At 44.9% G+C, this 15,162-nt stretch overlaps 1 protein-coding gene across 1 annotated transcript in view; it reads left to right on the forward strand.

Moving 5' to 3' along the window:
* Positions 1-15,162, forward strand: part of LOC120031885 (synapsin-3-like) — a 117,277-nt gene that overhangs the window by 22,002 nt on the left and 80,113 nt on the right. The window contains exon 3 of the mRNA XM_038977693.1: positions 11,076-11,167. Coding sequence (XP_038833621.1) covers positions 11,076-11,167 — 92 coding nt within the window. The remainder of the gene's footprint in view (positions 1-11,075; positions 11,168-15,162) is intronic.

Consider the following 15,162-nt stretch of genomic DNA (forward strand, 5'->3'; position numbering starts at 1 on the left):
CTTTTTTTATAGACCTGGAGGATGAGGACAGACCCACAGGAGGTAACATACTGTAGACCTGGAGGATGAGGACAGACCCACAGGAGGTAACATACTGTAGACCTGGAGGATGAGGACAGACCCACAGGAGGTAACACCTTGTGCCTGAATAGCATAGTTTCAGAAGGAACATCATGCGTTATTTCATGTACTCTTCGCACTCGTATTTCACTGGGGTTGCATGAATAGAATGGAGAGCAGTGCATCAATTGAACGTTAGGTCCCACCTAACATTAATCAGTTGATTCTTTGTGCTCCATACTTTTCACGAGTTCCATAACAATGAGCGTTATCATCTAGCGTGGAGCTAGCATTCGTCATGCTTGTCCAGTGACGGCTTCAGCAAAGTTTGAACGTTCTGCTGTGTGGTGCACATCTGCAAGTAGACGTATACGATACATGAAAAGAGTGTGAACAAATCCCATCACTGTCATAGTTTTCCAAGCTGCAAGTTCAAGTTTAACAAGTAAAAGAAAATGCTGTGTCTGATTTGCTAGACTTTCTTGAGGGCCAGATGTTGCCCTAGGTACCACAGGTATCCTGCCTCATGCCAGTCACGTCCAACTGAACTCGTTCCCAGGGTTTTCCTTTGGCACAGATCAACCTTGGCCTGGCCATGAGCTTCTGCCCAGATCCTCATTGACTTACCCTCTGGGAGTCTTATCAATCTCTCAATAAGTGCTCCAAGATACCCAGCGCCATTGACTGTGCCCACTCTTATCTCTACACACTTGTGCCAGGAGATCCTGTGTGTGTTCAGATTGTTGATGTGCTCTAAAGGGGCATACACGGGGCTTCTGTTTTTTTCCCCCACTATCTCCCACAATGCCTTTTTGTGTCTCTTTTGAAGTCTCTTGGATGTGTGCTCCCCTTCTGTGCTCGGCGGCTAAGCAGTGCCAAGCGGAGGATCTCGGTCATGACATCCAGTTTCTTTCCCCTGTGAGTGATGTTTTTTTCCAAGGCTGCTTGCTCGTTTCATCTGCGTCAATGTGATATTAACATCACAGACATGATTCAAATACAATAATAGCCATCCACTGGGTACATATTGGTACTCGACAACCCTTGTTCATGAGTAGAGGAAAATAAGTACTCAATTTTGCGCAATTGGACAAATTATGTGATTAGAATGAGTTCTAGTTGGGTCAGAAGGGACAACATCTGCTCACCAGGCCTATGACCTCAGTGAGAACAGAATGCCTGCTCTGCTCTGCTCCGCTCCCCTCCACCTTGTTCTTCCACGCTCCTCTCTTCTGCAGAAATGGAGATTCACAGCCAATTGGGTCTGTGTAATCCGTACCCTTAGTAATCGCCTCACGTCTCCACCCCCAGAGGTTCAGGGCATCTGTGTTGACGTTGTTACAAGATTGATGTTCAGTTGGAAATCGTTTACGAGGGTTCAGCACTGGCAAACTGTACAAAGACTCCTGTTGCCCTTTCTTGACCAACTTGAACAAGTGCAGCTGTGCCCTATATAGACGATAATAAGGTTTCTATTATGGAAAGGTTGCTGCTCTCCTCAGACTCCACTGCCTTACAATGCAGCACACATTTGTTTGTTCAGATAAATGAGGTGGAGTGTATCTAGTCCAAGTAAATAGTCATTTCTGCTGTAGAAAAACAGCTATGTTTGGACCCAAAGGAAACCACAAGATAGGAGCCTTCAATTGCCTACCCCACATCTACGTTCATCACCAGGAGCTATTTTAGGTTTCCCACTCCGACTGTTGCTTTTGTATATATCGAGAGGGATCTGGTCAGGGGGACTGTTTCTTTTACAGGAGATATAATGGGCCATGTAATGATTGGGGGTGGTAGGGGGGAGGAGCAGGAGGTTTAGTCTAAATGGGTCTCGCACATGAAGCAGAGAATCCTTTGCCACAGTTCTAGGAGTTGAGCTATTGGTCATTGTTTATCAGTACCCTGTGTCCTAAGAGCATGACACCTCATGAATTGTTGCATAACAGTTGCAGATGTCATTATCGATCACAGGCTTTTTGCCGGCAGAAGCCGGCGTAGTTGGAGTAAAATCACTTATTATCACATTCTGACTGTTGGGATAATGCTTTAGATTTGCATGTGGTTTTACTCCGGACCACCAAAGTTCTCGTTTACAAGTTTGTCACCTGACCATAGTGAAAGGCACCTTGTGCACATGAACCTCAATGACACCCATTAGCAGAATTGTAAAAAAATACTCCCAAAGATTTCAGATGAGCTTTGTGTTGTGTGATGCTAGCAAGGAGAGAGGGGGAGGAGGGGGAGGAGAGGGAAGGGGAGGGGGGACCATATTTGGAGTCTATTGCTGTTTTTACTGTGCTGTCCACTTGTCCTGGGGCCCTGTGTGTGTGTGTGTGTGTGTGTGTGTGTGTGTGTGTGTGTGTGTGTGTGTGTGTGTGTGTGTGTGTGTGTGTGTGTGTGTGTGTGTGTGTGTGTGTGTGTGTGTGTGTGTGTGTGTGTGTGTGTGTGTGTGTGTGTGTGTGTGTGCGTGTGTGGTACAGTTGGGCAGAGTGCTCTCAGAATGCTGATTTGTACCCTCCGCCGGCTGTTCAGAGGGCCTAATACAGACTTTAAAATACTCACAAACACTCTCATACAAACACTCAGTTCCATGATGGCGCCAGAGAGGACGGCTGATGTTTTATTGTCTCTTAACCAACCATGCTATTTTGTTTTCTTTTTTCCCATTGTTTGTAACTTATTTTATACATAATGTTGCTGCTACCGTCTCGTATGACCGAAAAGAGCTTCTGGACAACAAAACAACGATTACTCACCTTGAATTGGACTAATAATTTTTCTTTAATGAGTGGGATTTACTCCAGACACCCGAACAGGCCCTCATCCCTGTCATTTGCTGGAGAAGAGACTGAGGATTCGCGGGAGGAGATAGGGGTGCCTTGTGAGGATCCGCCGATGAGTGGCTAATCTGCCTCTGCCATTGGTCCTATTGGCCAAAGTACAATCACTGGATAATAAATTGGACGCACTAAAAGCATGTATATCCTACCAACGGGACATTAAAAACTGTATCTTATGTTTCACGGAGTCGTAGCTGAACGACAACATGAATAACATACAGCTGGCAGGTTATACACTGTATCGGCAGGATAGAACTGCAGCGTCTGGTAAGACAAGAGGTGGGGGTCTGTGTATTTGTAAACAACAGCTGGTGCACAATATCTAAGGAAGTCTCTAGGTTTTGCGCGCCTGAGGTAGAGTATCTTATGATAATCTGTAGACCACACTATCTACCTAGAGAGTTTACATCTGTATTTTTCATAGCTGTCTACATAGCACCACAGACCGATGCTGGCACTAAGACCACACTCAATGAGCTGTATACTGCCTTAAGCAAACAGGAAAATGTTCATCCAGAGGCAACGCCCCTAGTGCCCGGGGACTTTAATGCAGGAAAACTAAAATCCGTTTTACCTCATTTCTACCAGCATGTTAAATGTGTAGCTATTCCCTCCGCAAGGCAATCAAACAAGCAAAGCGTCAGTATGGAGACAAAGTAGAGTCGCAATTCAACGGCTCAAACACGAGACGTATGTGGCAGTGTCTACAGTCAATCACGGATTACAAAAAGAAACCAGCCCCGTCGCGGACATCGACAACTTATTTGCTCGCTTTGAGGCCCGCTACCAAAGACTGTGGGCTCTCCTTCTCCGTGGCCAACGTGAGTAAAACATTTAAACGTGTTAACCCTCGCAAGGCTGCCGGGACCAGACGGCATCCCTAGCCATGTCCTCAGAGCATGCCGTCTAGCCATGTCCTCAGAGCATGCGCAGACCAGCTGGCTGGTGTGCTTACGGACATATTCAATCAATCCCTATCCCAGTCTATTGTGCCCACATGCTTCAAAATGGCCACCATTGTTCCTGTCCCCAAGAGAGCAGAAGTAACTGAACTAAATGATTATCGCCCCGTAGCACTCACTTCTGTCATCATGAAGTGCTTTGAGAGACTAGTCAAGGATCATATCACCTCCACCCTACCTGATACCCTAGACGCACTCCAATTTGCTTACTGCCCCAATAGGTCCACAGACGACGCAATCGCCATCACACCGCACTCTGCCCTATCCCATCTGGACAAGAGGAATACCTATGTAAGAATGCTGTTCATTGACTATAGCTCAACATTTAACACCGTACCCTTCAAGCTCATCATTAACCTCAAGACACTGGGTCTCGACCCCGCCCTGTGCAACTGGGTCCTGGACTTCCTGACGGGCCGCCCCCCAGGTGGCGAAGGTAAGAAACAATATCTCTACCCCGCTGATCCTCAACACTGGGGCCCCACAAGGGTGCGTTCTCAGCCCTCTCCTGTACTCCCTGTTTACCCATGACTGCTTGGCCATGCACGCCTCCAACTCAATCATCAAGTTTGCAGGTGACACTACAGTGGTAGGACGGCCTACAGGGAGGAGGTGAGGGCCCTCAGAGTGTGGTGTCAGGAAAATAACCTCTCACTCAACGTCAACAAAACAAAGGAGATGATCGTGGACTCCAGGAAACATCAGAGGGAGCATCCCCCCATCCACATCAACGGAACAGTAGTGGAGAAGGTAAAAGTTGTAAGTTCCTCGGCGTACACATCACGGACAAACTTAAATGGTCCACCCACAAAGACAATGTGGTGAAGAAGGCACAACAGTGCCTCTTCAACCTCCAGGAGGCTGAAGAAATGTGGCTTGTCACCTAAAACACTCACAAACTTTTGCAGATGCACAATCGAGAGCATCCTGTCGGGCTGTATCACCGCCTGCTACGGCAACTGCTCCACCCACAACCGCAAGGCTCTCCAGAGGGTAGTGAGGTCTGCACAACGCATCACTGGGGGCAAACTACCTGCCCTTCAGGACACCTACACCACCCGATATCACAGGAAGGCCAAAAAGATCATCAAGGACAACAACCACCCGAGCCACTGCCTGTTCACCCCGCTATCATCCAGAAGGCGAGGTCAGTAGAGGTGCATCAAAGCTGGGACCGAGAGACTGAAAAACAGCTTCTATCTCAAGGCCATCAGACTGTTAAACAGCCATCACTAACATAGAGTGGCTGCTGCCAACATACAGACTCAAATCTCTGGCCACTTTAATACATTTAATAAATGGATTTAATAAAGGTATCACTAGTCACTTTAAATAACGCCACTTTAATAATGTCTACATATCCTACATTACTCATCTCATATGTATATACTGTATTCTATACCATCTGCTGCATCTTGCCTATGCCTCTCGGCCATCGCTCATGCATATATTTATATGTACATATTCTTATTCACCCCTTTACGTTTGTGTGTATAAGGTAGTTGTTGTGAATTTGTTAGATTACTTGTTAGATATTACTGCACTGTCGGAACTAGAAGCACAAGCATTTTGCTACACTCACATTAACATCTCCTAACCATGTGTAAGTGAACAATAACATTTGACTTGATTTTAAATGTGCAACCAGAGGGGAAAAAACTCTAGAGCACCTTTACTCCACACACAGATACACGTACAAAGCTCTCCCTCGCCCTCGATTTGGCAAATCTGACCACAATTCTATCCTCCTGATTTCTGCTTACAAGCTAAAATTAAAGCAGGCAGCACCAGTGACTTGGTCAATAAAAAAGTGGTCAGATGAAGCAGATGCTAAGCTACAGGACTGTTTTGCTATCACAGACTGGAACATGTTCCGGGATTCTTCCGATGGCATTGAGGAGTACACCACATCAGTCACTGGCTTCATCAATAAGTGCATTGATGACTTCGTCCCCACAGTGACTGCACCTACCTACCCCAACCAGAAGCCATGGATTACAGGGAGCATCCGCACTGAGCTAAAGGGTAGAGCTGGGAAGCACAGCCGAGAGCCGCCCCATGACACAAGCCTACCAGACGAGCTAAATTACTTCTATGAGACGTATTTTTACCTTGTCAGCTTGGGGAATTGATCTAGAAACCTTTCGGTTACTGGCCCAATGCTCTAACCACTAGGCTACCTGCCGCCCCAACTAGTAATGCTTCTTGCACTGAGATGCAGTGCCTTAGACCGCTGCGCCACTCGGGAGCTGTTCACTCATGACTGCACGGCCAGGCACGACTCCAACACCATCATTAAGTAAGCCGATGACACAACAGTGGTAGGCCTGATCACCGACAACGACGAGACAGCCTATAGGGAGGAGGTCAGAGACATGACCTCAAGACAAAGAAATTGATTGTGGACTACAGGAATAGGACGACCGAGCACGCCCGCATTCTCATCGACGGGCTGTAGTGGAGCAGGTTGAGAGCTTCAAATTCCTTGGCGTCCACATCACCAACAAACTAACTTGGTCCAAGCACACCAAGACAGTCGTGAAGAGGGCACAACAAAACTTATTCACCCTCAGGAGACTGAAAAGATTTGGCATGGGTCCTCAGATCCTCAAAGTTCTACAGCTGCACCATCGAGAGCATCCTGACTGGTTGCATCACTGCCTGGTATGGCAACTGCTCGGCCTCCGACCGCAAGGCACTACAGAGGGTAGTGCGTACGGCCCAATACATCACTGGGGCCAAGCTTCCTGCCATCCAGGACCTCTATACCAGGCGGTGTCAGAGGAAGGCCCTAAAAATTGTAAAAGATTCCAGCCACCCTAGTCATAGACTGTTCTCTCTGCTACCGCATGGCAAGCGGTACCGGAGCGCCAAGTCTAGGACCAAAAGGCTTCTAAACAGCTTCTACCCCCAAGCCATAAGACTCCTGAACATCTAATCAAATGGCTACCCAGACTATCTGCATTGCCGCCCCCCTCTTTTACGCTGCTGCTACTCTCTGTTATTGTCGGCATAGTCACTTTAATAACTCTACCTACATGTACATATTACCTTGACTAACCAGTGCACCCGCACATTGACTCTGTACCGGTACCCCCTGTGTATAGCCTCGCTATTGTTATTTTACTGCTGCTCTCTAATTATTTCATACTTTTATTTGATTTTATTTGTAGGTATTTTTCTTAACAGCATAGTTGGTTAAGGGCTTTTAAGTAAGCATTTCACTGTCAGGTTGTATTTGGCGCATGTGACAAATCAAATATGATTTGATACACAAATTCGTGGACAAGTTTGAGTTATGCATGTGCACTCTATCTCAAGTCCAGATTTGACCAAGGCAGCTACAAGGATGGAACATTACAGAGCCACGAGAGAGACTTTAATCAGTTAAATCATGGAACACTCTTCTTGAGGCCAGGGTATGGCTTTAAAAACAATCACATATAGGACAGTTAGTACTTCAGATCCCGTTCCTTGAATATTAACAGGTTGTGGAAGATTTGGTGTGAGTATCATTTAGGCACTCATTGAATTGTCCTAGAAAGATGGCTCTCTGGCCAGACTGCTTGGTATGTTGGATACCAGCATCAAAGACCTGTACTGCAGCCTCCTGGCACGTTTAGAAATACTGCAACTGTAACACAGAGATCCAGCATTAAATGACATCAGTGGCGGTTATAGAGGAAAGAAGAATCGTGTACTGGGGGCAGTTTAAGGGGAGAGAAGGCAGTTCCCATGTATCCTGTCCTGTTTTCCTTTCCCAGGGTGAGAGCTGCTCTAACACAAATCTGAATCTATTACCCTGATGGTAACCATGGCACTGTCAAACGGGCCCTGTGTCCCGGGCACTCGCCCCAGTCACAAAAACGGCTCATCCATAACTGTCCAATGACAGAGGGCCCCACCGAGCCAGCCAGCCAATAGCAGGAGTTGTGGAGCATTTTTGGTTGTTGCCAGAAACTAGCCCACTCTTCTGGTTTTATCTGGTCACAGCAAATGTCAATGTAGGCCCCTGCTGAGGGATTGCAATTTGCCAGGGGGATGAGTTGCAGATCTGTATACTGGTTTATGTGGCGTGTGTGTAGATGTGCGCGATTCTCTGTGCATTTGTGTGTGTGTGTGTGAGAAAGTTAGCGCCTCTGTGTGTGTCTGTTACGTCTTTTAAGAGTCTTCCTTGGTGATGGTAAAGCATTGTGCCGAGCACACAGATGTTTCATTGAGAGGCGGGTATCAGTGGAGAGGAGCTGAGGAGAGGAAGGGAGCCAAGTTCCAGTGTGTTGTGTCTTTGAGGCGCATTGAGAGTGAGTGGCGCCTCGCTGTCCTGTAAATGAGATTTGGGCATTTACTCGCCCCCTGCTCTCTTCTCCTCCTCTGTAAGCGCAACACAATAAATAAAAAGAGGGTATTTTTTTACAGAAAAAAATACTGTTTTGTTAAGTTGGCACATTGTTCTGGAAACAAACGAATGAGGAAGACATACTCCCCCATACTTTTTGTTTGTGCTGGCCACAATTGAGCATTTTGAATAGGATTCTGGAGTATATTGGTTGCAACAAACTGTACAGAAGACACTGTTTTCTATTCAAATAAATGGAGGCTTTGGCCTGCATCCTTTCCTACAAAGTATCCACTCTGCAGAGACCCAGATAGATAGCTGAAGAGCAACGCTGGTGCCTCACAAACAACAAACACTGGAAGTTAAGGAAAGTAATGGTCTCTTCAGGTTGTGGCCTTTTTGAGATTGACACATATTAGTGGGGTTTCAGAGTGCTTCTGAGGTTAGAGGACAAGCTCATGTTTCTCCATCAATACTTCAGAGGCTGAACTCACATTGCCTGTATCGGAACTTTAAGTCATCCATGTTCTGGGGAGTTTTTGTCAGCCACGTTCATCGGCCAAATACAATGCTTACACAGATGGCTTTTGTTTTTCTATTTGCACAGCACATGTTCTAACGACGTTCTGTGGCTTTACTTTGACAAAGTTCGTATTAACAATAGAGCAGCTAAACAATATCAGTCCCATTCTGTGTTTGTGACTCCACCACAATCTGAATATAGATGTAGTGTACAAAACGTTAACACCTTTCTAATATTGACTTGCACCCCCGCCTTTTTGTCCTCAGAACAGACTCAATTCATCGGGTCATGGACTCTACAAGGTGTCGAAAGCGTTCCACAGGGATGCTGGCCCATGTTGACTCCAAAGTCGGCTGGATGTCCTTTGGGTGGTGGACCATTCTTGATACACACAGGAAACTGTTGAGCGTGAAAAATCCAACAGCGTTGCAGTTCTTGACACAAACCGGTGCACGTGGCACCTACTACCATACCCCATTCAAAGGCACATAGATATTTTTGTCTTGCAAAATCCATGTCTCAATTGTCTCAAGGCTTTAAAATCCTTCTTTCAACTGTCTTCCCTCATCTACACTGATTTGAAGTGGATTTAACAAGTGAGATCAATAAGTGATCATAGCTTTCGTCTTGATTCACCTGGTCAGTCTATATCATGGAGAGTTCATCATGTTTTGTACACTCAGCGTAGCTTGTTTATTCAGATGAGTAACTCATTGTTTAACTATGTAGCCTATAGGAAGAGTGAATTATTGCATTTGGCCCACCACGAGCCCATGTAGGTTCCTCATATGACAAATTATATCTGTAAAGTTGTGTTTGGGAGTCAACCAGGTCCGCCAAATTTAATTTTTCATAGTAGAAAAGCTGCAGGACTACACATTGAGGACCCATTAAAATGCCTGCATTAGTGTCACGCTACATTCTTCAAAGTGATGTTAAGTCTGACAAATGTTACCACTAGAAGTCGGAGGTCAACGTCTTGCTGTTCCGAGGTCAAGCTCTTACTCCTACGGATCTCTCTCTGGGGCTTTTGGTTCATAACCTCTAATGGGAGCACCTAGCTAGGACTTGGAGTGCCTGAGACGAGCTCTACTCTAACTCTGTAACATCCCACACTGCAGTATACGGACTGAAACCGATCCTTCTTGACATTTGACCCCTAACCCTCACCTCTCCTTCCATCCTGAGTAGACTGGCCTCCCCATCTCCACAGAGCTAACATGTTGGAAGCATGTTCATAGTAAAGTAAGGCAGGAATGTTGTCTTTTCTTTAGGGTTCATTAGCTTTTTGGCCCTCAGTGAAGCTAAATCTTTTAGGGTACCAACACCCAAACAAGGTCCCCAAGGCCAAAAACAACGACATGAACCCAGCATATGATCAAACGAAACCCCAAACTGAAATGACTGCAGTGATTTTGTTATTTTATTATGATTTGAAAAAACATGTAAAATATATTTTAAATGTAGCGTTTAATCCCTTCCTGATTCCTGGCTTAGGACAGCATCATTCATTGGCCTGTCTGTCTCTGTGGTTCTCTAGCATAAATATGGTGTGTTTTATCAGCCCTGACTTTAGCAGACATGCCATACATAGAGGATGTGTGTCTCATTAACAAGTTCCCCCACTGGGCCACACTCATTGTGCAAGTGCCTGATTGTACAGTATTTACCCTGCAGCAAAATGTACTAATGGCTAATAATATATGTGATTGTGTCTGGGCTGAAGCGGATGTAGGTAGATTTGGAATCTGTTATGAATTAATTACATTTAGGCACAATATGCATTTAACACGTGTCCCCTTGCGAGGTACTGTCCTGAGAACACAGTCAGCCAGTGAGAGACTAAAAAAAACAGATTCATGGGAGTTAAATCTCTGGAGCAAATCTATTTCTAACTTGTAATTACACAAGAGACAATGGAGGCACTTGGCCCCTAATGCCCCATTGTAGTCCCTCTGTTCCCAGCGCTCTCTCCCAGACAGGCCAAGCTGCAGTGTGTCCCTTCCCCTCCAGAGAGGATCTCTGCTCTGACTGGGAGTTTGATCAAGTCATTAAGTAGCTGCCTGGGCTAAAGCCTCCCTCCCTGTCACAAGGCCTCTGCTGTCCTGTCCTCTCTGGGAGGCCACAGACACAGACAGACTCAGACTAATCAAGTTATCCAATCTGTCTCTCCTCTCTGGCTCTGTATCTCTCTCTCTTTGTCTCTCTCTCTCTCTCTCTCTCGCTCTCTCTCTCTCTCTCTGTTTTATGTTGTTGATTCAGGCCTATATACACCAAATGGAAATTGTGTTTTACAGTAATTTACAGTGAATAATGTGTATAATCAGCGTGGTGTTTTTGTCCTTGTTTCACAGGCGGAGTTCTCAGAGATCAACCTGGCTTCGTACATGAACACTGGGTGTATGATTGATATGCAGGCCATAAGAGGAGGAACCAAAGTGGTCAGGTAAGGTAACAAAGAGAGAGAGCGATGGAAGGAGATGGAGAAAAGAGAGAGCGGTCCCTGTATGTCCGTCAGTAGCTCTGCTCTGACGCATTTGCCCACGCATCTTCACTCTCCCTCAGTGGGTCGAGACAATGGCTCCAGTTATTCCCTTTCAACAGCCATCAGCTACATTGTAGACAAGTAATATGTGTGTGTGTGTGTGTATATATACATTTGCTTTCAGTCACAAAAAAAGGACGTCACAAAAGACGATGGAGCCAGTGGGAAATGATATGAAAAGGACTGGCTATTACTGTCACGCAAAAGATTTCTGTGAATACCTCTGAAAAGAAGTACAGCACCAAAAGCACCCAACCTTATTACCTCTGTATCCTTCCTCCCAGCCCAAACACTACTTCTCAGAGTTCCAGAATTCCCTGAATTTTGTTCTGTGTTCCATACGGAACCGTGGAACCAAAATGGAACCGTCTTCACATAACTTCTTTTACATACCAACTTCTTCCTCTGTGGGCTGCAGTAGAGCAGTTTTTCTGGTAGTTTGGGAGTTGACGTCACCCCCTGCCTCTCTCTTCCTTTATGTAGCAGGGTTTCAGGCCCTGATTAGTAAATTAGATTAGCTAATGAGGTGCATGCTGCTGTGGAGCGTCAGACCACTGCTTGTTTCACAGCCTTCTGGGGAATGCACTAGCCTGGTCCCAGATCTGTTTGTGTTGTCTTGCCATCGGCATAACAATGAGCATAGGAGTTGGAACAAACAGATCTGGGACCAGGCTAGTAATGTACTACTCAGCTCTATGCTGGCATCGCAAGGATAGTTTATCGCTGTAATGAACGTTGTGTTTTTCTTGTATACACATAATCTGAAAAAACAACCTTCAGGGTTGGATCTGGCAGTCGTACAGGAAATGTTCAGGAAACGAGGCCGTGTGTAGTTTGAAGCAGTTTGAAGTTAAGTCAAGGATACACAGTGGCTAGAATAGACAGATTGCAGTGTTGTGTATCATGCCATTCTGTTGTAGCTTGTTGTCTGGGAGGTGGATGCCTGCCTGGCTGTCCATCACTGAGGTTATTGTATTGCTTGCCCGTATTATGTCATCAATTCCCATGGTTTGACTGCAATAGAGAGTCAATGCCCACATGAAAAATACTACAGCTTACTATAGAATTCTGTAGAATACTATACTACACACTAGGGCTGACCCCAATTAGTCAATTGGTCGATTGTTTTGTCGTTAGGCTGTTGGTCGAGATTGTTTTAGTAGAGCAGTAACAAATATATATGCAGTTGAAGTCGGAAGTTTACATACACCTTAGCCAAATACATTTAAACTCAGTTTTTCACAATTGCTAACATTTAATCCTAGTAAAAATCCCCTGTCTTAGGTCAGTTAGGATCACCACTTTATTTTAAGAATGTGAAATGTCAGAATAATAGTAGAGAGAATTATTTCTTTCAGCTTTTATTTCTTTCACCGCATTCCCAGTGGGTCAGAAGTTTACATACACGCAATTAGTATTTGGTAGCATTGCCTTTAAATTGTTTAACTTGGGTCAAATGTTTTGGGTAGCCTTCCACAAGCTTCCCACAATAAGTTGGGTGAATTTTGGCCCATTCCTCCTGACAGAGCTGGTGTAACGGAGTCAGGTTTGTAGGCCTCCTTGCTCGCACACTCTTTTTCAGTTCTACCCACACATTTTCTATAGGATCGAGGTCAGGGCTTTGTGATGGCCACTCCAATACCTTGACTTTGTTGTCCTTAAGCCATTTTGCCACAACTTTGGAAGTATGCTTGGGGTCATTGTCCACTTGGAAGACCCATTTGCAACCAAGCTTTAACTTCCTGACTGATGTCTTGAGATGTTGCTTCAATATATCCACATCATTTTCCATCCTCATGATGCCATCTATTTTGTGAAGTGCACCAGTCCCTCCTGTAGCAAAGCACCCCCACAACATGGTGCTGCCACCCCCGTGCATCCCGGTTGGGATGGTGTTCTTCGGCTTGCAAGCCTCCCCCTTTTTCCACCAAACGTCATTATGGCCAAACAGTTCTATTTTTGTTTCATCAGACCAGAGAACATTTCTCCAAAAAGTACGATCTTTGTCCCCATGTGCAGTTGCAAACTGTAGTCTGGATTTTTTTATGCCGGTTTTGGAGCAATGGCTTCTTCCTTGCTGAGCGGCCTTTCAGGTTATGTCGATATAGGACTCGTTTTACTGTGGATATAGATACTTTTGTTTCCTCGAGCATCTTCACAAGGTCCTTTGCTGTTGTTCTGGGAATGATTTGCATATTTCGCACCAAAGTACATTAATCTCTAGGAGACAGAACACGTCTCTTTACTGAGCGGTATGACGGCTGCGTGGTCCCATGGTGTTTATACTTGCGTACTATTGTTTGTACAGATGAACATGGTACCTTCAGGCGTTTGGAAATTGCTCCCAAGGATGAACCAGACTTGTGTAGGTCTACAATTTCTTTCTGAGGTCTTGGCTGATTTCGTTAGATTTTTTTTTGTTGTTGATTTTTTTGATGTCAAGCAAGGAGGCACTGAGTTTGAAGGTAGGCCTTGAAAGATATCTACAGGTACACCTCCAATTGACTCAAATTATGTCAATTAGCCTTTCAGAAGCTTCTAAAGCCATGACATCATTTTCTGGAATTTAAAAGCACAGTCAACTTAGTGTATGTAAACTTCTGACCCACTGGAATTGTGATACAGTGAAATAATCTGTCTGTAAACAGTTGTTGGAAAAATGACTTGTGTCATGCACAAAGTAGATGTCCTAACTAACTTACCACAACAATAGTTTGTTAACAAGACATTTGTGGAGTGGTTGAAAAATGAGTTTTAATGACTCCAACCTAAGTGTATGTAAACTTCAGACTTCAACTGTATATACACACTAAAGTTTTAGAACACACGCCCATTCAAGGGTTTGTCTTTATTTTTACTATTTTCTACATTGTAGAATAATAGTGAAGGCATCAAAACTATGAAATGACACATATGGAATCATTTAGTAACCAAATAAGTGTTAAACAAATCAAAATATATTTTAGATTCTTCAAAGTAGCCACCCTTTGCCTTGACAGCTTCGCACACTCTTGGCATTCTCTCAACCAGCTTCACCTGGAAGGCTTTTCCAACAGTCTTGAAGGAGTTCCCACATATGCTGAGCACTTGTTTTTTGCGTTTCCTTTACTCTGTGGTCCAAATCATCCCAAATTATCTCAATTGTGTTGAGGTTGGGTGATTGTGGAGGCTCTCCTTCTTGGTCAAATAGCCCTTACACAGCCTGGAGGTGTGTTGGGTCATTGTCCTGTTGAAAAACAAATGATAGTCCCACTAAGCGCAAACCAAATGGGATGGCGTATCGCTGCAGAATGCTGTTGGCCATGCTGGTTAAGTGTGCCTTGAATTCACCAGCAAAGCATCCCCACACCATCACACCTCCTGCTCTATGCTTTACGTTGAGAACTACACATGCAGAGATCATCCGTTCACCTACTCTGTCTCACAAAGACACAGATATTGCTACCAAAAATCTCAAAAATCTCAAAACATCATACCAAAAGACAGATTTTCACCGGTCTAATGTCCGTTGCTCATGTTTCTTGACCCAAGCAAGTCTCTTCTTCTTATTGGTGTCCTTTAGTAGTGGTTTCTTTGCAGCAATTCGACCATGAAGGCCTGATTCACGCAGTCTCCTCTGAACAGTTGATGTTGAGATGTGTCTGTTACTTGAACTCTGTGAAGCATTTATTTGGGCGGCAATCGGAGGCGCACTTAGCTCTAAAGAACTCTGCAGCAGAGGTAAGTCCGGCTCTTCCGTTCCTGTGGCGGTCCTAATGAGAGCCAGTTTCATCATAGCGCTCGATAGTTTTTGCGACAGCACTTGATTAAACTTTCAAAGTTCTTGATCTTTCGTATTGACAGACCTTCATGTCTTAAAGTAATTATGGATTGTCGTTTATCTTTGCTTATTTGAG

The sequence above is a fragment of the Salvelinus namaycush genome, chromosome 38, assembly GCF_016432855.1.
Source record: "Salvelinus namaycush isolate Seneca chromosome 38, SaNama_1.0, whole genome shotgun sequence".
NCBI classification, from domain to species: domain Eukaryota; kingdom Metazoa; phylum Chordata; class Actinopteri; order Salmoniformes; family Salmonidae; genus Salvelinus; species Salvelinus namaycush.